At 48.5% G+C, this 23,804-nt stretch overlaps 2 protein-coding genes across 7 annotated transcripts in view; one reads left to right on the top strand and one right to left on the bottom strand.

The window, feature by feature from the left end:
• Window positions 1-853: 853 nt before the first annotated feature.
• Window positions 854-3,201, top strand: FZD9 (frizzled class receptor 9). The gene has a single exon (XM_081297080.1). It carries the CDS (start codon window positions 1,097-1,099, stop codon window positions 2,870-2,872), a length of 1,776 nt encoding a protein of 591 aa, XP_081153206.1. The 5' UTR covers window positions 854-1,096; the 3' UTR covers window positions 2,873-3,201.
• A 3,545-nt stretch (window positions 3,202-6,746) lies between these two features.
• Window positions 6,747-23,804, bottom strand: part of BAZ1B (bromodomain adjacent to zinc finger domain 1B) — a 79,628-nt gene continuing 62,570 nt past the window's right edge. Inside the window, exons 13-20 of one of the 6 annotated variants that reach the window (XM_081298368.1) lie at window positions 23,416-23,598; window positions 16,082-16,229; window positions 14,805-14,952; window positions 12,734-12,843; window positions 10,605-10,747; window positions 9,224-9,327; window positions 8,575-8,947; window positions 6,747-8,086 (exon numbers count right to left, since the gene is read on the bottom strand). In XM_081298368.1, coding sequence (XP_081154494.1) covers window positions 8,590-8,947; window positions 9,224-9,327; window positions 10,605-10,747; window positions 12,734-12,843; window positions 14,805-14,952; window positions 16,082-16,229; window positions 23,416-23,598 — 1,194 coding nt within the window. In that variant the 3' untranslated portion in view covers window positions 6,747-8,086; window positions 8,575-8,589. Of the gene's footprint in view, window positions 8,087-8,560; window positions 8,948-9,223; window positions 9,328-10,604; window positions 10,748-12,733; window positions 12,844-14,804; window positions 14,953-16,081; window positions 16,230-23,415; window positions 23,599-23,804 lie in introns of all 6 variants that reach the window. The other 5 variants (XM_081298369.1, XM_081298370.1, XM_081298371.1 and 2 more) reach the window with 5 other exon arrangements.

The raw sequence follows: 23,804 nt of genomic DNA, 5'->3' as shown, positions 1-23,804 counted from the left end.
CAATTCTCATATGCAGTATTGACTCTGAATCCTCCAGGTATTTGTAGGGTGAGGGGGTGGAGATAGATGGACAATGGTGGGAACAGTCTAAAGGTTCCCAGAGCAGAGTCCCTTGCGGGGTGATTCTTGGATTTTTCCTGCCCAGCTATCTGGGATCCACAGCAGTTTCTAAGCAGGTCCCAGAGATCAAGAGGGTATCTTAGAGAGAGGTGATAGGGTGCTAACACTCCTCCAGAAGGGAGAATGTTCTTGTGAGATGAGTAGTACAGCGCCCAGAGGCGGAGAGTTACACACGGAACTTGGTAACTGGATGCCCTTGCACATGTCACGCCTCTCAGCATCAGTCTCCCCACCAGAGAAATGCGGATAGTGCCTCATTCTTGTAAGGCTACGCAGATGGAACAAGGTCCAGCTTGCAGCAGGATTCCTCGGCAGAGGTGCACAGGAGCTGGATCATCTGTCCTCTTTACAGAAAAGGAAACTGAGACACACAAACCAGTAAAGAGGCAGAGGCTGCACTTGGACAGTCTGAGCAGGAACCGAGACTTTCCACAAGTGGAGGAGGCCTCAGACAAGTTCTCTCCACGTGGGAAAACGCCCCCATACTGGGGGTGTAGGCAAGGGACCGTCGCGGGGAGAGTTTGGGCCGCCAGGGAAGGGGAAGAGCCTGGTGGAAAAGGAAGAGTGAGCCGGTAGAAAACGTTGCCCACAGCTCGGGTCCCCTGCGGGCGCCCCAGCGCGTCTGAGAGATGCGGCGCCTTTAAAGCCTGGCGGGGGCGTGTCCGGCGCGCGGGCCCCGCCCCTGGGCGTGCCCACACAGAGCCCCGCCCCGGGCTTGTAGCCGCGGCCCGGGGGAGACCGCGCCGGCTGTGGCTCGGCGGCGGCTCCACTGGCAGCGGCGGTGGCGGCTCGGCGGGCTCGGCGGCTCCTGTCCTGCGGGCGGCTGCCCGAGCGCTGCCCGGCGGCGCCCGGACACACGTGGGCGGCTCGGCTATGGCCCGCGCCCCGAGACGTGGCGGGCAGGCACGGGGGCGCGGGACTGCACGGCCCGAGTGAGCCGGGGCCGCGCTCGCGCTCTCGGCCCGGGCCGCCCGGGATGGCCGTGCCGCCGCTCCGCCGGGCGCTGCTGCTGTGGCAGCTGCTGGCGGCGGGCGGCGCGGCGCTGGAGATCGGCCGCTTCGATCCGGAGCGCGGGCGCGGGCCGGCCCCGTGCCAGGTGGTGGAGATCCCCATGTGCCGCGGCATCGGCTACAACCTGACCCGCATGCCCAACATGCTGGGCCACACGTCGCAGGGCGAGGCGGCCGCCGAGCTGGCCGAGTTCGCGCCGCTAGTGCAGTACGGCTGCCACAGCCACCTGCGCTTCTTCCTGTGCTCGCTCTACGCGCCCATGTGCACCGACCAGGTCTCGACGCCCATCCCCGCCTGCCGGCCCATGTGCGAGCAGGCGCGCCTGCGCTGCGCGCCCATCATGGAGCAGTTTAACTTCGGCTGGCCCGACTCGCTCGACTGCACCCGGTTGCCCACGCGCAACGACCCGCACGCGCTCTGCATGGAGGCGCCCGAGAACGCCACGGCTGGCCCCGCTGAGCCCCACAAGGGCCTGGGGATGCTGCCTGTGGCGCCGCGGCCAGTACGGCCCCCTGGCGACGCAGCCCCGGGCCCGGGCGCAGGAGGCACCTGCGAGAACCCAGAGAAGTTCCAGTACGTGGAGAAGAGCCGCTCGTGTGCGCCGCGCTGCGGGCCGGGTGTCGAGGTGTTCTGGTCACGGCGCGACAAGGACTTCGCGCTGGTTTGGATGGCCGTGTGGTCGGCGCTGTGCTTCTTCTCTACGGCCTTCACCGTGCTCACCTTCCTGCTGGAACCTCACCGCTTCCAGTACCCGGAGCGCCCCATCATCTTCCTCTCCATGTGCTACAACGTCTACTCCCTCGCCTTCCTCATCCGCACAGTGGCGGGCGCCCAGAGCGTGTCCTGCGACCAGGAGGCCGGTGCGCTCTACGTGATCCAGGAAGGCTTGGAGAACACGGGCTGCACCCTGGTCTTTCTGCTGCTCTATTACTTTGGCATGGCCAGCTCGCTGTGGTGGGTGGTCCTGACGCTCACCTGGTTCCTGGCAGCTGGCAAGAAATGGGGCCATGAAGCCATTGAGGCCCATGGCAGCTACTTCCACATGGCTGCCTGGGGCCTGCCGGCCCTCAAGACCATCATTGTCCTCACGCTGCGCAAGGTGGCTGGGGATGAGCTGACAGGGCTCTGCTACGTGGCCAGCATGGATGCAGCAGCGCTCACGGGCTTCGTGCTGGTGCCCCTGTCCTGCTACCTGGTGCTAGGCACCAGCTTCCTCCTGACGGGCTTCGTGGCCCTCTTCCACATCCGAAAGATCATGAAGACTGGCGGCACCAACACCGAGAAGCTGGAGAAGCTCATGGTCAAGATTGGGGTCTTCTCCATCCTCTACACGGTGCCTGCCACCTGCGTCATCGTCTGCTATGTCTATGAACGCCTCAACCTGGACTTCTGGCGCCTCAGGGCCACAGAGCAGCCATGCTTGGCAGCCACTGCCCCTGGAGGCCGGAGGGACTGCTCTCTGCCAGGGGGCTCAGTGCCTACTGTGGCTGTCTTTATGCTCAAAATCTTCATGTCACTGGTGGTAGGCATCACCAGCGGTGTGTGGGTATGGAGCTCCAAGACTTTCCAGACCTGGCAGAGCCTGTGCCACCGCAAGATGGCAGCTGGCCGGGCCCGAGCCAAGGCCTGTCGGGCCTCTGGGGGCTATGGCCGTGGCACCCACTGCCACTATAAGACCCCTACTGTGGTCTTGCACATGACTAAGACGGACCCCTCTCTGGAGAACCCCACACACCTCTAGTGACAGAGTCCTGGCTCTGGGTAGTGGCTGCCCCTTCTTTGCCCTCCCCTCCCCCCAAGAGACAGCTGACTAGCAGCTGCCCAGCTGTCAAGGTCAGGCAAGTGAATGCCAGGGGGCTGAGGACCAGGGTGGGGACCCAGAGAGACTCACATCCCTCTCCCCGGCTAGTGCATGGGGGGGGGGGAGGCCTGTTTGAGTCCCGGAAGGTGTGAGGAGAGGAGGGGGCAGAAGAGAGCGTGGTTTAGCAGGCGCTTATTTAATGATGTAATTTATTGTTGAGTTCCTCTGGAAGCTGTGACTGGAATAAACCCCGGTGTGGCACTGCTGAGTCCTCTCTGGGCTGGGAAGGTAGGATGAGGGTCTGCAGGGCTCCCTGAGAGCAGAGCTGGAGGGGTGTCAGGCTCATTCTCTGGCTCCCCTCCAATCAGGAGTAAGTTACCTCACGGCACAGCTGTTTTGCAGAAGTGTGTGTGTGTGTGCATACACGTGTGTGGGTGTGTGCGCGCGCGCAAGCCTCTGAGTGCCGTGCCTCCAAAGTGGGGCTGGGATGCCTGCCAGGATGCTCAGGGAATCCCGGGGATGACACGATGCCCTCTGGCTGGGGGTGTCCAGCTGCTCGGGGCTGTGGTTGTCTTCCCTTCCTCACCCTTTGTTTTCCTCATTAGTGGACAAGGTGGGGATTGAGCCTCCTCCACCTTGTCTCAACGGGTCCCCTTCCCAGGCCTGAGGCTGGAGGATGACCATCCTCATTGCCTCTGAGGGATACTGGCCTGTTCAACTCCTTCTTTGGGGCACTGGTCAAGGCATCCCCATATCCGGCCCCCCCTTGTCTCTGGGAGGGCACATGGGCCCAGCTTGGCAACGGCTTCTTGGTAGTGTGGATGTGGGCCCAGAGATGGAAGCCCTTGAGCTTAGTAGCGATTGGCAGCAAGCTCCACACACCTTGTGTTGGGAGGTAGGCAGAGGCACTGTGTGTGCTGGGGCAGCTCAGGGCCCTGGGACCTGCCTCCTCTGTCCCCTGTGATGTAGCTGTGTAGGCCACCTGAGACCTCTCAGCTTGTGGTCAAACACCATATTGACCTGGGACACTCACTTCAGCCAGGTAAAGGCACTGGTCACTGTCCCGGGGCCCGTACTACCTGGAGTCAGCATTCGGTGTCAGTGCCAGGAGATCCTCAGGGCCCAGGCTGGGGCAGGTGCCCCCACTGCTTTCTACAGTACGAGGACAGAGCCCCTGTGGCAGGGCCTCTCAGGCTTGAGCTTTGCCCAGCACCAGCTACCAGTGCGCAGGGACCAGAGAAGTCTGATGAGAATCACCCAGTTGGGTCAAGGTCCCAAGCAGGTCCCTCATGGGTTGAGTTGGGGTCAGGCTCATCCTTCAGCACAAGGGTCCCCAGGGGCATGTACAGGAATGTCCTTGTCCTTCTCTTCCCACAGCACATAGTAAGTCTGTGCCTTTGACCAACAATGCTAAGGGACCTTAATTCCTTCTAACTGGGTGAGAAACAGAATGAGGAGAGGTAATAAGGAGCCCATTATGGCAGTGGCCACACTGAGTGGGCTCCCGGGCAGTCTGCAGGGAGTGTGGGGTGCTGAGGGTGTGCCATCGGGCAGGGGCCTCTAGGAAAGGGGAGGATTTGCAGCAGCGGTGGAGTTGAGCATTGGAAGGGCACCAGAGGACCCTCTTCCTTGCTAGGCAGGGGACAGGGGAGGGGCTGGCCCTGTCTGTGTCCACTCAGCCAAAAACAAGCCCGGTGCTGGCTGCCAGATCCTGGAGGGGTGGGGCTGAGGAACACCAGGGGCAGCAATACGGTCAGGAGGGCAGGTTTGAGGCTACAATGGTCCACGTTGGCCAGGGCTTGAGAGGAGGGCACACAATGCCAGCAAAGGCCTCTCAGCCCTGGATGAGCCTTTGAAGACCCTGAGGGGAGAAGGAAGCAGTGATGCTCTAAGCCTTGGACAGAGCCTTCCCCTGGGCATTCAGTGTTGGTGCTTCGCTGGTTCAAAATCACAGCCGCATGGCCTGAGGACGTCCTGGGAGTTAACCCAGCCTCCAGAGCTTCTGAGAGTCCTACACCAAGGATCTGATTTGGTCCAGTGCGGGGAACTGCTTGTTCTCCCTCTTGTGTTGGGAGGTAGGACCAGACTTCTCTGGTCCCTGTGCACTGGTGTATAACTCAGAGAGGTCCAGTTCACACATAAACTGGGTAAAGCAGGTGAGGGAGAAAAATAACCCTTCTGCAACTGGATAGATCTCCCCAACCACCCAGAGAACATTTCAGAACTAGGCAGCAGCACCCCAGAAACCAATACCTGCTGGCTCCTGTACCATTGGCTCTGGTCCCTTTCTTCCCCTTCATGGTCTCGATCTTTAGAATGTAGCCTTACACACCTCAAGCGGTACCTGGGGGTCAGAGCTTGTGCATAGTGAGGGCCTTGGTTAAATCTCAGCCCCGAGTTCAGCCTCTGAGGGATCTTGGGGCCCAGGGCAAGGTTAGGATATGGGTTCAGGGTTACTCTGTCCTCCTGACTTGCTCACTACACTCTGCTAGACACCCTGGCCCCCACCAAGCTGGAGAAGGCCCATTGAGGAGCTTCTGTGGAACCCAGAGACCTCATCCCAGGACAGGGCTGTAAGACGAGGGTGATCTCGAGTAGAGTCCTCTGGAACAAAGCTCTTCTTTGCACTAGTCATCGCAGGTGAAGTAGCTTCCCTCAACATCACTGGCCTGGGAAAGGGGCAGATAGGAAGGAGATGGGATGCTGAGCAGGGCCCCATGCAGATCTGGAGGGAGGACAGCCCCACAGGTGCTGAACGGGTGGGCCTAGGAACCCATCACCCATAACAGAACTTCACTGACCGGGCTGGGAGCCCTGAGTGCTGCCCATCACGTAGAGAAGAGCTTTCTTCTCCAAAGCTGGAGGGGACAAGCGAGTGGAATCCAAACTGCTAGGGGGCCAAGCCCACCTTCCCCCAGAAGGGATGGGCACCCCTGAGTGCTTGGTGCAGGCCCTAACCCAGAAAGCCCATGTCCACAAGGCTGTGAGGCCAGCGGCAGAACCTGCACCCAGGGCTGCGGCCTTCCCTCAAACCCTCTTCCAGGTTGGCATCTGACCTTTTGCTCTGCCTGGTTCGGGTGGTCAAGAACTGGTAGTCCAATTGCTCAGCAGGCAGCACTGCAGCAGTGGCTTAGCAAAAGCTCACTTCCCCAGGAGAGGTGTTGTCCCACAGCGGCCTGCTCAGACCAACTGCAGACTCTCAAGCACACATGAGGGCGAAATCCAACAGGGCGGCCACAGGTGGAACCCCTGAAGCCGAGCACATGGGAACTCATTATATTTTTCACCCATTCTGTGAATGTCTGAAATTATTTCCCTTGAAAAGAAAAATGTTTTTGGGCTGGGGATGTGGCTCAAGCGGTAGCACGCTCGCCTAGTGTGCGTGCGGCCCGGGTTCGATCCTCAGAACCACGTACAAACAAAGGTGTTGTGTCTGCCGAAAGCTAATAAATAAATAAATAAAAAGAAAGGAAAAAAAAAAGACAAGAAAAATGTTTTAAAATATAGGAGTTTCTCCCCAAACTAAAGGAACAAAGACCCACAGTTAAGCCTTAAGAATACTTTGCCCCAATTCCAGATGAAATTCAGGGAGATGGATGGAGACAAGATCAGGTCCTGCCTGCCTAAGTACACCCAGGCGGCCTGTCTCCAGGAAGTGAAGCACTGTGGCGGACAGGGCCACAGGGACCAGGCAAGGGATGCTCTGGCCTGCCACGTCAAGCCTCACAGGGAGCCAGCCAGGCCAACCAGAAATTAGCTCCCAGGACTGGACTCCCCGCCACCTTGGCAAGAGCACAAAGAAAGAGCTGCAGAATTGTTTCTTCTTTATAAACACAAGTACATAATGTTTATTTGAAATTCCAATTTATTACAAGTTCACCCTTTAATGGGGCCCTTCCTCCTTAAAGACAATTAAAAAAACAACCAACAATTCAGGTGTCACTGCAGTGGGAACACGGATTCTCACTATAACAAGAACAGACTGGATCTAGAATAAGCAGCAGGGGCCGGGGTGGTGGCAGGGCTTGTCCTAGTGTCAAGTCAGTGCTTACCCCAAGCCTGGAGAAGGGTGGTAACCCTACCCACCAGCCACTTGAGATGAGTCCCAGAACCCCCGGGGCAGGGAGGAGAAGGAGAGCTGGGACCACACCTCGGAGTGTCATGTCAGGAGGCTTACTCTCAGTCCTAGGAGTGGCAATCCCCTTGGTGGGCTTCTTTTCCTTTAAATAGATACAGAAGAGCTGAGGTGCTCACGTGTTCCAAATTCAAAGTCGATAGAATAGAAAAATCAAACCCTGTCTTGTACTTTTATCAAAATCTGTCATAAAAGGGAAAGAAGACTACAAACTTTTGCCTAAATATAACGACTAGGCTAGACTGGCTGCGGAACTGCTCTCTGAGCTGCTCCCGCCCTCCACCCCCACTGACACTGACCACTGCCATATGCAGTTTGCAGGAGCTCTGAGTCTGAAGCCAGAATGGGCATGGGAAGAGGCAGATATGGAGGAGGAGGCAGAGAGCGCCGCCAGCGCCACAGTAGGCAGAAGGCCACCAAGATGCCACTGGACCAGTCTCCAACCCAGCTCCTCTGCAGAAGACCAGGTGGGTAAGGGCGATGGGGGCGTAAAGCAGACACATCATATAAACTGTACTGTACATGTGCCAAAGCGAGATGACAGATATTTTACAAGATGTTCTTTATACAATATCACTGCTGAAACAAGCAACTTTTAATAACTAGAAAAGTCAATTAAAAAAAAAATCAAACATTTCAATTCTTCCTGCTCTTCTGCTCCCTAAGAGCTTGTCTGGTATGTGGGTGGGCTGGGCTCCAACACCCCTCTGGCCAGATCCATCAAATAAAGGTTATACGCATGATTATAAGCAGGACTCAGTCTCTAAGTGAAGTGCCTTCGTTTTTTGTTTTGTTTTGCTTTGCTTTGTTGAGGCGGTGGGGCAGGGAAGTGGGAGAAGGCTATCACAAAGAAGGGGCAGGGTGTTCAGGAATGGCTCCATAAAATGTCCCTTTACTCTGCTAAGATCAACTCAAAAGACCACAACTGTCTCATGATGCTGGTGAAAACAGAATTCTGTATGGCACTCACTGACATACCGTCACCTGAGAGGGAGGAGGAGGAAGAGACAGAGTACCGGCTGAAAGAAACAAGACTGTGTATAAATATAGATTAAAACAAAACAAAACAAAAACAACACAACCTCCCCAATTAGCCTGATTATTCTTGATCCTGCTAAGTAATGCCGTAACCCCTCACTGGAGACCAGAGGGGCTTGGCGTTGTTGCCAAGGTGGGAGGGACCTCAGAGGGAAGGGAGGGAGAAAAAGAACTGGGCTCACAGGAGACACAGTACCTGGGCCTCCTCCAGGAAACGCTTGGAAAGCAGGGCTAAGACCCTCTTCTGCACCCAGAACTTCTGGCAGAAATCACCTACTCGGTATTAGGCTCCCCGAAAGCTTTGATTGAACAGGCCCAAAGGGGAGTTGGAGAATAGCACAAGCTTGGGGTGACAGATATTTCTGGACTCCCATGATTTTTTCCTTCCAAGTTCTTCTCCATCTTCCTCTCCTGCCTCCCCACTCCCCCCCAGCTGTCCCCCACTATCCCCCTACCTCAGCTCCCTTACCAGGGCCCCACCTCTCTATTTCTTCTGCCTTCGTGCCCTGGACTGTCCAACAGGCTCTGGATCACTGTCCCCTTCATCGTCAGCAAGCCGGTCGGGAAACTTCTTGCGTTTCCTGCGGACATACGGGTGTCCAGGGAGGTGTTTATGCAGCAGTGCCACCAGGCATTGCTCCGTCTTCACCATGCAGCTGAGCACGTGGCTGCCTCGGCAGTTGTACAGCTCAGCGTTGGTGAACACCTGCTTCATGTCAGTAAGGAACTCCTGCACGGAGCGGTAGTTCCCACAGGAACACTTGTTCTGTATTGTCTGAAGGTCCATGGGGTGGGTGATCACCTCATAGTAGTCCTCAGCCTCATCCCTGGTCACAGGCTCCCTGTGGAGAAGAACCAATGGAACCCTGATTGCAACTGAGAGAAGCCTGAGAGCCAAATAAGGAGGCCCAGAATGCCAACGCCTGAAGGACACAGAAGAGATGTGGTCACCTTGTCAGAGCTGTCACTATCCACTTGGAAAAGCTAGTCTCCCTGCCACTAAGACGTCCTGAAAGGAAAGGGATGGGGCGGTCCCTGGGGGCTCAGCCAGCTGCTTTCTTCCCCTATTCCCAGTGCCTGCCCAACTGCATGGCCAACCTCCCCAGAGCAGAGCTCACCTGAAGGGCCAGCTGAAGCGGTACTTCACAATCTTGTGGAGGATCTCCTCACACTTCTGCAGCTCCAGGCTTTGCCTCCTGGAGCTGCGCTTGGTCTGAAGTACCTAACACCAAAAGAAAGAAGAATGTTTGTAATGTTTTGAACAACCAACAACAATAACAACAACAAAAAAAAGAAAGAATAATGTCTATTAGAGGCCCAGAGTAGAACAGCAGGCAGGACAGATAATGTGTGCATCTGCTTAAAAAAAAAAAGAGAAAGAGAAGGAAAAGAAAAGAAAAGAAAAACAGAGCTCAACCATTTTCTTGATGCAGAGACATCAAAAACATTCAACATTCAAGTCGGGCCACACTCTGGGCCGGGAGGCAGGCATCTTCATCTATCCACTCGCCTGCTCCCTGGTGGACAGCGATCAAAGCAGCAGAGGGCAGGCAGCAGTTGCTGCATTAACAGCAGGACTGTTAGAGGTTGGCTGGAAAGGGCCACTGTCAACAGGACGCTAGCACTCTGACAGCAGATGGACCCGGGATTATGGTGAGACCAAGGATGGGTATAAACAAGCAACTGCAAAAAGCCGGTGGCGGTGGCGGGGGGGGGGGGGGGGGGGAATGGGATGATTGGACCTCCAGTAGCCAATTTTGTGGAGGTGGGGTGTCCAGGAAGGAAAATAAGACGTTCAATTCCCTCGCAGGGCCTTTCCACTGAGGGCACTGTGAGAGGAGGTGGCTGAGGACAGAAGGTGGCTGTGAAACCACTGGGGACTCACAGCAGTAGGAGCCACTGTCCTGAAGGAGTTAGAGCTGGGCACACAGGGGGGTCTTTAATGTCCTTTCATCTCCAGAATGGCTTGCTTTATGCCCTGACCCTGAGATGGGGGTCTGCCAAAACAAGCACATTTTCAAGAGCTTCTTTTTGTTCTTCAAAGCTCAAGTGAGAGCTAAAACAAAACTACTAAAATTACATTGGCTGAGGAGCAGAGGGGAGGGTAATGTCCCTCCCCTAACAACTGTCGGCAAAAGACCCAGCAGTAAGTGAGGCTCCAACATTGCTGACATTCCCACAGGGAGATCCAGCCCCTCTGGGCCCACCAGAGACACATGGGTACTATTTTAAAATCCTTAACAAGTTGCAGGCTGCTTATTAACTTAGAGGACGATGTTTGCAAGCTATGGCAGGGGAATGCCAGACAGAGCTGTTCCGTTCCCGGAGGGCTGGCTGCCCAGAGGCCCACCCATGGGCCCACCCACTTGCCTCCTCAGACCCCCAGGTTCAGGAGGAGGGAGGAGAAGCAAGGCTCCACCTGCTGCCTGGTGAATTCCTAATTCTGGGCGAGGAAATAAGAATAGGAAAACTAGAGGGAGGACAATAAACAACTCTTACCAGCTCATCAACCTCAGCATCATCCACAGGGGACACCTTTGGCCGTGGCCTCCTGGTGGGATGTGGCTTCTTACTTGGTCGTCCTGGCCGTGCTGCCGGGGGGATGATTCCCTGCTTACCCCGGGTGGTCTTTCGAGGTCTCACTGTAATAAAAATAAAGAATTCAGAGCAACAGAGGAGGAAGAGCCCATTGGGGGCAGGGCAGGGAGGACAAAGCCACTCATACAGGCAGAGCAATGGCTTCCTTCTACTACGGGTGCTCTTGCTATTTTTCTCTTGCCCTTCCTAACAGGTTGCTAAGAAGTAGCAGCAAGAGTAGATGAAAAATGTATGCCCCTCTTCAATTCCCAAAGACCTTTTAGACGTCTTTGTCCCAACCCTGCTCAGTTGCTCCTGGGAATGAGGCCTTGAAGGATTCAACTGCAAACTGACTCAGGAGGAAAAGTCCTGGTCTTCTAAGACCCGAGCTCAGCCGAAGTGTGTGTGTGCTTATATGCGAGACAGAGCCTCATCACGAAACTGCCCGTCTCATAATCCCCAGATTTATCCTACACCCACCATCCAACCTTCTCAGAGAAAGGCAGACACCAGTGAAGGGCCACAAGCCTTCCTCTCTGAATCCAGTTCAGGGCTTGCTCTAGTCCTATCTTCTTGCATTTCTGACAACCAGACAGTGCACTGCAAGGGCCTGCCCAGCAGCCCCAAGAGAGGACAGGCAGGAAGGCAGGAAGGCAGCCAGGCTGCGAGCATCTCCAGTTTGCAGCAGGGGCTGGATGTCAGGCACACCGACACTCCTCAGCATGCCCTTGGGAGCACTGTTCCACGAGGATCAGCTCAGGGCTTCTCCATTAAACCCACTGTCTATGACTTTTCCTTGCTAATATTCTGGCGAGTGGGGAGATGACATTTGGGCAAAGACGGATTTAGAGAATAAGTGTTGAGAGAACCAATCACCAGTGCTTTCTTTTCTATTTCTGGACCATGGTAACTGGCCCCCTCCCATGGGCTATTTCACAGCCTCTAGCTTAAGATTGGACTAATAAGAAAGGAAAAGAAGTTGAGGCTCAAATGCCAGGCCCTCGAGTCACACCAAGGAACCACAGCTTTGGTGGCCTGAAAGGTGAAACAGAAAAAGGCTCTGAAGTACCAAATGCTCCCTAGATTCCTTTGGCAGGTAGAGGCCCTAGAACCCCAGAAAGGGGACAATTCCTTTCCGAGCCACAATGTGGAAGTTGAAAGCTATCACCATTTTGAAAATAAACAGAACCAGTACTCTGCTATATTCAGAATCTGTCCAGACAGATGTGCATCCAAGCCACGACTGGCGCCCTCACTGCAGAATCCTGGAATACCTGCTCACACACTTCAGGACACCTGAAAAGAACACCTCATAACCAAAGCAAAGGAGCCCTGTAAGACAGGGAGGTGAGACTTAGGACACCTCCCAAGTGTGGGGGAGGATGGTGGGAGGACTGGAGCAGAGGTGCCAGCTTAGAGCCCTCCTATCTTGGCAGCACCAGTGCAGGAAGTGAAGGTCAAACATGACCTCTCCTCACACCAAGCACAAGCACTCAGGGCTGCCATAAAGAGATGTGAGATGGGAACTGTACCATCTCCTCCATCTTGAGCTGTGGTCTCAGACGAGACTACTGGCCCCCATCTGCGAGGACAGATCTGAACCTTTCTAACATCCTTTTGCTTAAGCCATGAAAAAACAGTCTTCTCTTTGCAAATTAGCAAAACTATAGACCTGTGTGTTTTAGGGAAGAAATGATCACTGTTACCAGAGAAAAAAGTACATCTCTGAAAGCAGCACTGCACCAGAGGCCTACTCATCCACTGTCCCTTATGTGGAGGGGTTCAGAGTCAGAAACCCTGCCATAAGCATGCTTGCGAACCTGAGCCGCCGTAGGCTGGTGTTCTCACGACCAAGCCACCCACCTCCAACGAGGCAGGTGATTAGCAACAGCATCTTGAAAACTAATTTAAACATATGGCTGCTCAGTTATGCCACAGACACAGGAGAAAGGGAAGACGGCAAGATGCTGGCATCAACAATCGACTACTGGCCTTTCCAGGTCAGCTGGGGAGACTGTGAGGTCAATGATGTGGACAAAGTGAACACTTACATCGCAAGCCAGCCACCTCATAATCTTCCTCCTCCTCCTCCTCCTCTTCTTCCTCTGAGTCACTCTCATCATCTTCGCTGTCCTCAGAGTCAGACTCCTCAGTGTAATTCCTGTGAGGAGGAAAAGACATAGAGAACAGTTCTAGCCCAAAGTGGTCCTGAGAACAGCTGATGTCCCACAGGGATCGCAGCAACCTTTTTCTCTTCACAGAATAGATTAATCTGGTGAGAAGGGGACAGACCCTAAATCTAGATCAGGATAGTTTTTCACAAAATTTAAAAAAAAGGAGGCTTCAACAGCATGCCTCCCTTTTCTCTGCTCCAAATGTTTTGGATAGGACACCAATGGCAACAGAAGTCAAGACCAAAATGCAACCCTACCCCTCCCCACACAAAACAATGCAAAACACTATTACTTTTGTCTCACAAAAAGAGTCATATAAAGTAACATTTCAGATCCTAAAAGCTGTCCCCACTCTGGGATGGACTAAAAAGACAAACAGTCCAGACAGGTGTTACTCCACCTTGATGGCCCCCTTCCAGGAGCTGAGACAGCTTGCAGATGACCATAACTTCAAAGCAATGGTAATCCCAGCTCAGAGCAGCTGGTTCCAAGCCCCATGATTTCAGAGAAGCATGTCTCATCTCTCCAGCGTGGCTGGAATGGGGTGAGAAACAACTCAGGCATACTGTTAAGGTGGAGTCAGGGTCAGACTGCTCTACCCTTTGCAAAAGAGACCAAGCTACAGTGCCTATAAGCTACCTTTATACAATCTCAACTTTCAATGCAAAAAACAATGGTATTAATTTGGTAAATATTAGGTTTTTCTTCCTTACAAGATCCTATGTTTTCTGTATTGACACTTGGGCAGGAAAAAAAAAAAAAAAACAGCACCTCAAATTGCAGGGCACTGATGATCTTGTGGGAGGGAACCCTATATATGATCAGATGCAGGCATCAAAGTACTGTTTTAGAGATGGAAAGTTCAGCCAGCAAAGAGGAGCAATTAACTCTAAGGATGTACGAAGAACTTTTCAAAAATACAGTGCAAGGGGCTGGGGATGTGGCTTAAGTGGTAGCACGCTTGGCTAGCATGCATGAGGCACTGGGTTCGATTCTCAGCACCACATAAAAATCAAATAAAGATATTGTGTCCACCTAAAACTAAAAAATAAATACAGTGCAAATGTAGCTAGGCCAAAGGCAGCTTACTCAGTTGGGAGTGCTGAACAGAGGAAAGTCCAAGAGACAGCAATGAGCAGCCTATAACAGGCACACACAGGCACCAGGGCCCAAAACCTAAGCTGCTGTTGCTATAAGTCTTAGAACTTAGGCAAGGGAGTTTGGACTTTATTCTAGAGGCAATGAAAAGATTGGAAGTTTTAGAACAGTAAAGACAACAGATCTTTACCTTACTGCCTGCTTTTCTGGTATCACCATAATAGTTCAACAGGTAAGAAAGGGAAAGATATGAATTAGACAAAGGAGCTGCAAATCCACCAAAGGACTGCACGTGAGAGGTGTAGGAGAGACAAACAACCAAAGGGACTACAGAGAGTGGAGAGCAGGCAACTTTTTCACAAGAAACCTGGAAATTTTCATAAGACACCTGGACGCTGGACTACTAACATCTGGCAAATTAATAAATACACAGGATGGGAAGAGAAAGCTCCTGTCTAAGCAACAGCAAAGTTCTAATTGTGAGAGGAAAATGTGGGAAACAGGAGGTGCAGGCAGGGAAGGTCATGAGTTTGAAGATACTGAGCAGCAGCTGGTTGTAAAAGTAATCAGGAAGTGAGGTGTGCACAATGTGGGGGCAGCAGGCAGAGGAGATGCACTGTCACTTGAGAAGAAAGTAGGATCAAGGAGACAAGAGAATGTGGCTGGTAGAGAAAACTACAAACACCAACACTAAACCAGAATCAGATCAGAGCCCTTTGACTCCTATTGAAGCACCATGAGTGAACAGGCTCTGTACTAAAAGATGAACTTAAAGCTCTTTGGAATCACTCAATTTAAATAACTGAAATTTATTTCTCCATTCATTTATTTATAGAAGAAAAATTCTCACCTGCCACGGGAATTGCGCCTAGCTGTAGCAGGCTGGCAAGCTGGGCACTGCCACTCACCATCTGGTACTTCATAGAGGGCCGGCCTCAGACAAAACAGGTGGAAGGCTTTATTACACTCATCACACAAGATCAATTTGTCATCCTCACCTGCAAAGAGATAAACTTGTATAGCACTGTGGGCGGCACAGCAACAATCACTGAGCGGTAAGCCAAGGTGCTGACCCTCAGCTAACACCACAAAAGAACAAACATTCTAGTATAGTGCTACCCCTTTTTCAAAACACAGTCATTTTCTGGAAAGAAATGTAGCATAAAACAGACTATTGGTGATTTAGGGATAAGATCTCCTAACTTATAGCCAAAAATCTACCTACAGATAGGACAATTAGTATTTACTAAGAGGCAGCAAAAACCAAGTGATGGCTAGAAACTTTGCTACTCTTCTCTGATCCCAAATGCTTTCCAATGCATGTCTGGTAAGGTCCTCCAAGTCATTTAGTTTCCTGACATCTGAAAATACAATGAATCAGCATGGTCAATTCCCCCTCTCTGACTTTCATTTTAAATCAGTTTTCAGCAATTGAATGACATTGTATAGAATTTTTCCTTCTTAGAAATTAAATAACTTTAGCCACTAAGAAGTCAATCACATGACTTTTAGTCATGAAGCTCCTTTTGTACACAGGTGACCTGAAAGATCTCAACAGTGAACATCCCTAAATGTTTTGCTCTGTAGGACACAGTGGTAAAAGGGCCAACTCTGGGCAGTCACAGCGAATAGAGTGCCCTCTGCTGGAAGCACTCATCTTTTCTTCCAGACAATAAAGTTCCAAGACAAAACTGGATTTCAAATTTTAGATGAACTGGGGCTGGGGTTGTGGTTCAGCGGTAGAGCACTCGCATAGCACATGTGAGGCCCTGGGTTCGATCCTCAGCACCACATAAAAATAAATAAATAAAGATATTGTGTCCAACTAAAAAATAAATATTAAAAAAAATTTTTTAGATGAACTAATTTTGCTAGTTGTGGAAATCTGAAGATTGGAGATCAACTGTTCTTACAGCATACTCTAAACTGAGGAACAGAGGGCCTGCTCTGATCCAACATCATGTGATTTCAAAAAATAGCGTCTGATAGACCTTCAGGAGAAAGTAAATCTGCCCTACCACACTAAAAATCTTTGTATACAAAATTCTTTTGGGGAGAGAAGACAGCTTGAGAATGGAGATCTTAGTACCTAGCACACCCACATTAGCAAATTTGATCTAAACGTACCTTTCTTTCGACAAACTTTGCACCTAGCATTTTCTGCTGACATATCCCACTTGATACAGGCGTCAAGCATTCCAAGTAGAACATGCATTCTGGAAAAAGTCTGAGCTTCACGGATTGCTGTCTTCCATTTTTCCAGAGCAGATGCCACCTAAACAAAAGAGCAAACCAGGCTGGAATTATTACTACAGTGACTTCAAACACACTGACAGGGGACCAGGAAAGAGTGAAGAAACAAGAGAATTCTCAGGACATTTGTCTCGTAGAGCTTCATCAATCTACCCATTTATCTTATAGAAAAGAAGCCTCTAAAGGGCGGGGGGTGGGGGAAACTTGCCAAAGGTTGCACTCAGATTAAAGGGAGGCAGGGGGAATGGCAGGGACACTCTCTTCCAGTGTTATCCCCTCAGACTTAGTAGCATTTAAAAGTAAGGAACAGGGACTGGGGGTGTAGCTTTGAGGTTCAGTGCAGAAGGCCCTGATTTTTACTTCAAAAAAACAAAAACAAAACAGCTTCCAATAGGACAGTGAAAGTTGAGCTAGCTTGACTGTGGTGAGAGGCTGGAGGAAGGAAACAAGAGTCCTTTCTCTTTCCTACAGAAACACAAATACAGAATCACAGAAATCCTTATGTGTAAAGACACACACAAACCAATCTATATTTAAACAGTGGCTACTAAAGTTCTAGTGGAGAGTGACTCATTCCTTCTACTCCAACTTCTGCAGATGTTTCAGCATTTGCTTTGAAAAAGAAGCATACTTTCCTCCCTCCCTCTTTCCTTCCTTCCTCAGAACTCCTTGGTAAAATCTGAGTTCACCAATCAGAGCTGCCTTGCAGTCCCCCTTCTGCCCTACACACACACTCTCTAGAGTAGAGATCTGACACACAGTACTGCAGGTTCCTCATCAGAAGAACAGTCTCCTCCAAGCTGGTCTAGAATCCCGTCTCAGCTTCCCCAGGAGCTGGAACTACAGGCTCACTGTGCTGCCCAGCAGGTCAATTCTCACACAGCACTACTGCCAGGCAGCAGGGACTCAACCACAGATGGGTGTGGCTGTCCTCTAGTGGGTAGTCACAGGCAGGGCACTGAGAATACAGTCCCACTCTGCCCAGCACTGCTTTTCACTCCCCAGTTATTTCCATCAATTATGAAACCAGGCATCTACAGCTCATCTGGCCTCTTTACAATTATTTTAGATATCCAAAGAGGTCTTGACAACAATAAACATATTTAACCTTTTTAAAAACAGACTTAAAATATATCATGTAATTAGGTGGCTTTTTGTAACTGGCGATTTTCACTGTATTTCTGGGTTCATTAATATTCAATTTAGTTGCTGAATAATACTCTTGTTCAGATATGAGATATTTTATTTATTCATTTATCAGCTGATGAACATTTGGGTTGTTTCCAATGTTCTGATTAATTCAGAATGCTTCTGCTACAAACAGTGGCATAACATTCACTTGTCACTAGTTACTTTACATGGGAAGAAAGCTTGCCCAAGGCTTCACAGAAATCTAGGGCCAGGTCTGCAGATTTCTGATCTAATGCTTAACATGTTAGGAGCATCTCCTGATGTCTCCAGAGTTACTCATTAAAGCAGAGACCAACCAGTCTCTAATTTTGAGGGAAAAAACATTAGATATTCAAGTTTCGAGGAAACATTCTAGTCTCTAATTACACACAATTCCAGCCTAGTGCATCAAAAGACAGAAGCAAAACAAAAAATCCTTACATTCAAAGTAATGCTTTTAAACAGATAAGCACTGGCCAGATGAAAACATTTCTATACTTAATACTGGTGGCATCCTATAAAACCCTCCACCTTAAAGTGCTGCGGGAGCCTGCGCACATTCTTTTTCTTCTTCTTTTGGTACCAAGGAGATTGAGAACAGGGGCGCTTAACCACTGAGCAACATCTCCAGCCCCTTTTATTTTTAATGGTCTTGCTAAAATGCTTAGGGCCTTGCTAAGTTGCTGAGGCTGGCTCTAAACTTGCCATCCCCCCACCTTCCTCAGCCTCTCAAGCTTCTGGGATTATAGGAGTACACCAACGGCACCAGGACTAGACACAATATCCTAGTGGAAAGAAAAATCAAATTCTCTAGCATATAATGTTTAAATAAAGTAAATCCCTGGTCAGAAGTGGCTGCAACAGAATCAAGGAAAATGGAGTTTACATCTAAGTCACCATTAGTGCCTTTGTTTAACACTAAACAGGCAATTGTCCTATCTTGGCAAGGATATAACAAGACTTCACGTCAGTCTTCCACAAAAGACCATTCAAAATAGAAAAACGGTGCTTGTTACAGTAGCACATACACCAAAAGTAGAACCATACAGAGAATATTCACAGGGCACCTACATAAGAATGATATGAACACTCATGAAATGTTCCACATTATTTGAAATATCATACGGTACCCCATAAATTTGTACAATTATCATGCTAATCAATAACTTTTTAGAAAAAAATTAAAGGAGATAGAAATGCTAACTACTCTGATTCAATCATTACATGCTGCACACACGTAATGAATTATCACTATACCCCACAAAGCTGCATAATTAAAATAATGAGCAAATGTAAATTTAAAAAATTAAAACAAAATGAAAAAACAATCAGGTTGTCAGGGCAATGCAACCAAAGTAAAAAGAGAACAACAACAACAACAACAAAAAAAAAACCCCAGGATTTTGTCAAAATATACATTATCTTTCCCGTTTAAGGGATTTGAGAGACAATCTACTTTCATAAATAAGGAAACTGGGGCCCAGATTACAGACTGACATAAACTCATGCGACGGCCTAGTGCCAGCTGAAAAAACCCTGGCCTTAGCTAACCTTGGTGGGAAACTACAGGGCCTAAGGTCATGTTAATGCAGAAGGTCGCTGAGACACTCTGTGGATGTGACTCAATTTCCAAGAGGCCCTACCAACTTCCTATTCCTGCACTGGGTCTGGACCTGCAGAGGGCTCACTTTCTCCCTTCTAAGCTAAGATCTAGTCTCACCTGACAAGCTAAGAAGGTTATTTCACCATGGGCTTTAGTACTCAAATAGAAATTAATGGGAATTCTATATTTGTTAGTTCTCAGGGAGAAGAAAATGTTATAGGAAAAGAGATAGCAGGGGAAAATGGGACTTCTGGCATGGGAACATCGAGGGAGACTCCTGTGGTGTCAGAAGAAAAGCAGGGGGAACATGACTACTATGTACAAATAACTGAGGTGTTTTTGAAAGGAGAGTGGTGTCTGTGTAAACTGGAAGAACAAAACCAGACTTAGTTGTCAGTGACCAAAAGAGTCCGATTTGAGTTGAATCTGAAAAGGCCTCTGGCACCCCTGCCATGACGATTAATTCCTGCTCATTTTTCAACCCCCAGTTTCTGTGTGATCTCCTCTGGGAAGTCCTCTCTAACTGGCCCTGGGCATCCCTCAGAGGCCAAGCCAAGTAATACTCTCTCTCGTTGGTACAACAGCCCTCGACTTATGATGGTATGACTTATAATGTTCAGACTATGAAGATGGAGTGAAAGCGACACTGATTTAGTAGAGACTGCACTTAAATTGTGGGTCTTTTCTGGGCTAGCAATAATACAGGATGATGTTCCCTTGTGATACTGGGTAGGAGGCAGTGGCTCAGCCAGCCACATGCTCACAATGGGAGCAGGCTGTGCTCTAGAGTGCTGCCACTACGTGCAGTGGGTCGGGGACATACAGTGTTTTCGATTTAACATTATTTCCACTTTACCATGGGTGTATCAACATGTGGTAAAACCCCAGTAAGTCAAGGAACATTAACTGCCTGCCTGCTCCGTCTCATACTCACACCGAGTACCTTGAAGACAAGGATTTATAGTTTTTAAAATTTCCATGACACCTCCAGACTTAGCACAGTTATGCCTTTATCAGATGTTTGTGAAAGAAGAAAAGGGAACCAGGAAAATCTACAATTAGGGATCAGTATTCTGCACTGGATAAGCCAGGACTTGTCTTTCAAATTCTTTTCTTCACAAGGTATTTTAAGCAGAAATCTAATGTAAAAAACAGACACAAATGGAACTGCTAGGTATCCTCATAATGGGAAATGGGAGACTACTTCATACTCATTAGCAGAAATGAACGACATGGGGCTGGGATGTAGTTCAGTGGTAGAGTGCTTGCCTAGCATGTACAAGGCCCCGAGTTTGATCCCTGGCACCGCAAAAAAAACAGAAGAAAATAAAAAACCCACCAGGGAGATCACTACAGACCAACAGAGAAGGGACAAATAATTGCCCAGAATATGTTGATGAGTGCAAAGTACTGAATGTTTGGATAGAAGGATTACATTCTGTGAAAATCTAATAAAAATTATATTTGTAACAGAGAGCACATCAAACTATTAGGGGTTACTAAACAGTGTGGTATCTTTGGGTAGTGAGGCTAGGATGGCAGTTATATATTTTTACTTAACCTCTTGTTTATTTACAATGAGCATGTTATGTTTAAAACTTTTAAAAAGCCAACAAATTGGATGGATATCTACATAACAACAACAACAACAACAAAAACAAACAAAAAAAACCCCCAAAACACCTGAAGTTGGATCCTTACTTTATCCTTTACAAAACTTAACTCAAAATGAATCAAAGACCTAACTGTAAAATCAGAAGAAAACAGAGACGGGGCTGGGGATATAGCTCAGTTGGTAGAGTGCTTGCCTTACATGCATAAGGCCCTGGGTTCGATCCTCAGCACCACAAAAAAATAAATAAATAAAAAGAAAACAGAGGGAGGAAAGCTCTGTGACGTTTAATTTGGCGATGATTTCTTGGATGTGATACCCAAAGTGGAGGCAACAAAAGAAAAAACACAGATGAGTTGCATTAAAATATGCATCAAAGAGCACTATCAATAGAATAAAAAGACAACCCTGGGAATGGAAAAATACATTTGCAAATCACATATCAGATAAAAGATTAATAGCAAGCACACGCAAAGAATTCCTACAACTCAACCAAACAACCCAATTTAAAAATGGGCAAAGGAGGGCTTGGGTTGTGGCTCAGTGGTAGAGTGCTCGCCTAGCATGTGCGAGGCCCTGGGTTTGATCCTCAGCACCACATAAAATTAAACAAATAAAAGCTTAAAGATTAAAAAAAAAAAAAAAAAAAGAAGAAGAAGAAAAAAAAGGACTTGAATACACATTTCTGCAAAGATTAAAAAAAAAAAAAAAAACGGTGAATAAACACATGAAAAGATTGTCCTATCATTGATCATTAGGAAACTACAAACCAAAACCATAAGACAGCACCTTCTATCCCTTAGGATGGAAACTATCAAAGAAACAGGACGTGAGTGCTGGCAAGGACATGCAGAAACCAGAACCCAGAGAACTGCTGACAGAATTTCTGGAAGCTGGTCCAGCCACTGTGGGAAGCACATGGCAGGCCTCCAACAAATTAGACTCCACTTCCATCCACAACTCCACTTCTTGGTATATCTCAAAAGAATTAAAAGCAGAGATATGAAGAGATACATGCAGGCCTTTGTTCACAGCAGCAGTATACTCAATAATTAAGACAGAGAGCAACCGGAGTACCAATCAACGGCTGAGTTAGTAAATAAAACTATGTGTGTGTGTGTGTGTGTGTGGGAGTATTAAAAGAAATATTTGGGATTCATCTATGACCCTAAAACCCTTGAAATTTCTTGATTTTCTTTAGTTATAGAGGCCCCTAGACAGACTCAGGATGGGTCTGGCCACAAAAGGACTAAAGTAATTAGAGGCGTGAAACTTTTAGCCCTACCTACAACTCCAGTAAGGGGTGAGGAAGGGGCTTCTGGGTTAGTGAACACATGGGTGTGCTGAGAAACTGGGGTTGTTCAGAGAGGGTGTGAAAGCTCCAGGCCCTTCCAACCCTATGCTTCTTCCATGCAGCTGTCCCTGAGGTGTAGCCTTTATAGTAACCTAGTTGTCCTAAGAAAAAAATGTTTCCCTGAGTCCTCGAGCCATTTTAGCAAACTACTGAACCTGAGGCAGGGGTCATGAAAACCCTCTTTCGGCCAGCACAGGGACTTGTGATGGGCATCGAAGAGAGCAGTTTTATGGGACTGAGTTTATTAACTTGTGGAACCTGATACAAACTCCCAAGTAGTGTCAGAAGTGAACTTCAGTTGAACAACAACAAAAAATTGGAGAACTGCTTGCTGTGGAAGAAAACTCACACACATCATGTCAGAAGTGTTGTTAGATAGAGAAGTGGTTTTCTATTAACATACACTGGTTAAAAACAAAGGAAATTCTTATCATGCTAAGTGAAAGCCTATCCCCAAAAAACCAAAGACTGAATGTTTTCTCTGATCAGCAGATTCTGATCCATAGCAGGAGGGAGGGTAAGGAAGAATGAAAGAACTTTGGATTGTGCCGAGGGAAGTGAGGGGAGGAATGGGGTTGTGGGGATGGGAGGGACTATAGAATGAGAAGTAATAATACATATATTATTACTCTCTATATGTGTATGATTACACTACTGGTGTGACTCTGAATCACGTACAGCCAGAGAAATGAGAGTCGTGATCCATTTGTGTACAATGTGTCAAAAATACATTCTACTGTTGTGTATAACTAACCGAACAAATTAAAACAAACAAACAACAACAAAAGAACCCAAAGGAAATTCTGGCATGTCCTATACAACATGAATGAACTTGAAGACATTATGCTGAGAAGTTCTAGGGATGGATGGTGGGTGATGTTTGCATAATAATAGGTATACACTTAACAACACAGCATAAAAAATGGGGAATTCCACATTGTATATATTTTTACCACATTTCTGGGGAGAAGATACACATACTCTGACCATTATTCACAGCTGTAAAAAGCTTTAAAAACCACAAATTTAGCAAAAGTGATTTTTAAAAAAAGAATACAGGATCAGAGGGTAAGGTCACAAGTAGCTAAAAACTGTAAGGTAAGACTATTTCAAAACCAAATTACAGGGGCTGGGGTGCTGACTCAATGGTTGAGTGCTTGCCTAGCACATTCGAGGCACTGGGTTTGATTCTCAGCACCACATAAAAAAATAAATGAATAAAATGAAGGGTATTGTATCCATTTACAACCAAAACAAACAAAAAATTCACACTCACATAATCAAAAACTACATTTTTGGGCTGGGGTTGCCGCTCAGTGGTAGAGCACTTGCCTAGATATGAGAGGCACTGGGTTCAATCCTCAGCACCACATAAAAATAAAGAACATAAAGGCATTGTGTCCATCTACAACTAAAAAATATTAACAACAACAACAACAAAACCCCTATGTTCTTTAATAACTAAATACCTTTGCTTCCTCTGCCATTTTTTTCTCTTCATCCACTTCTTCGGTTTTTACTGAATCTTCACTTTGGAGTTTTCTTCTCCTTTGCTTGGGAGCCATGAAGCCTTGGAGAAATTTCTTTATGACACTGGCCTGAAGGGCAATGACACACTCACCAAAATCCTTCAGTTTTTCTAATGAAATGACCTACAAGAAATAATTTAAAAACTAGATTGAGAAAAGGCTGCAAGAAAAACGAACAAAGTCATCTTTAAATTCAAATCAACCTATACTAAAATATCAAAGGCCACATAACATAATTTACCACCTGTGTTTCTTAGTTCACTAGATGGAGTATACATTTAAAAGTTGACTACTTCCATTCCCCAAAGTGATAGGATACATAGAATGCT

The sequence above is a fragment of the Spermophilus citellus genome (genome assembly GCF_964194105.1).
Source record: "Spermophilus citellus genome assembly, chromosome: 6".
NCBI lineage: Eukaryota > Metazoa > Chordata > Mammalia > Rodentia > Sciuridae > Spermophilus > Spermophilus citellus.
Note: the sequence above shows the minus strand (reverse complement) of the source record. Positions and strands in the feature narration are given on the sequence as shown.

Excerpts from the sequence above, each read along its gene's own strand:
- FZD9 (XM_081297080.1), top strand. The coding sequence starts at position 1,097 with ATGGCCGTGCCGCCGCTCCGCCGGGCGCTGCTGCTGTGGCAGCTGCTG.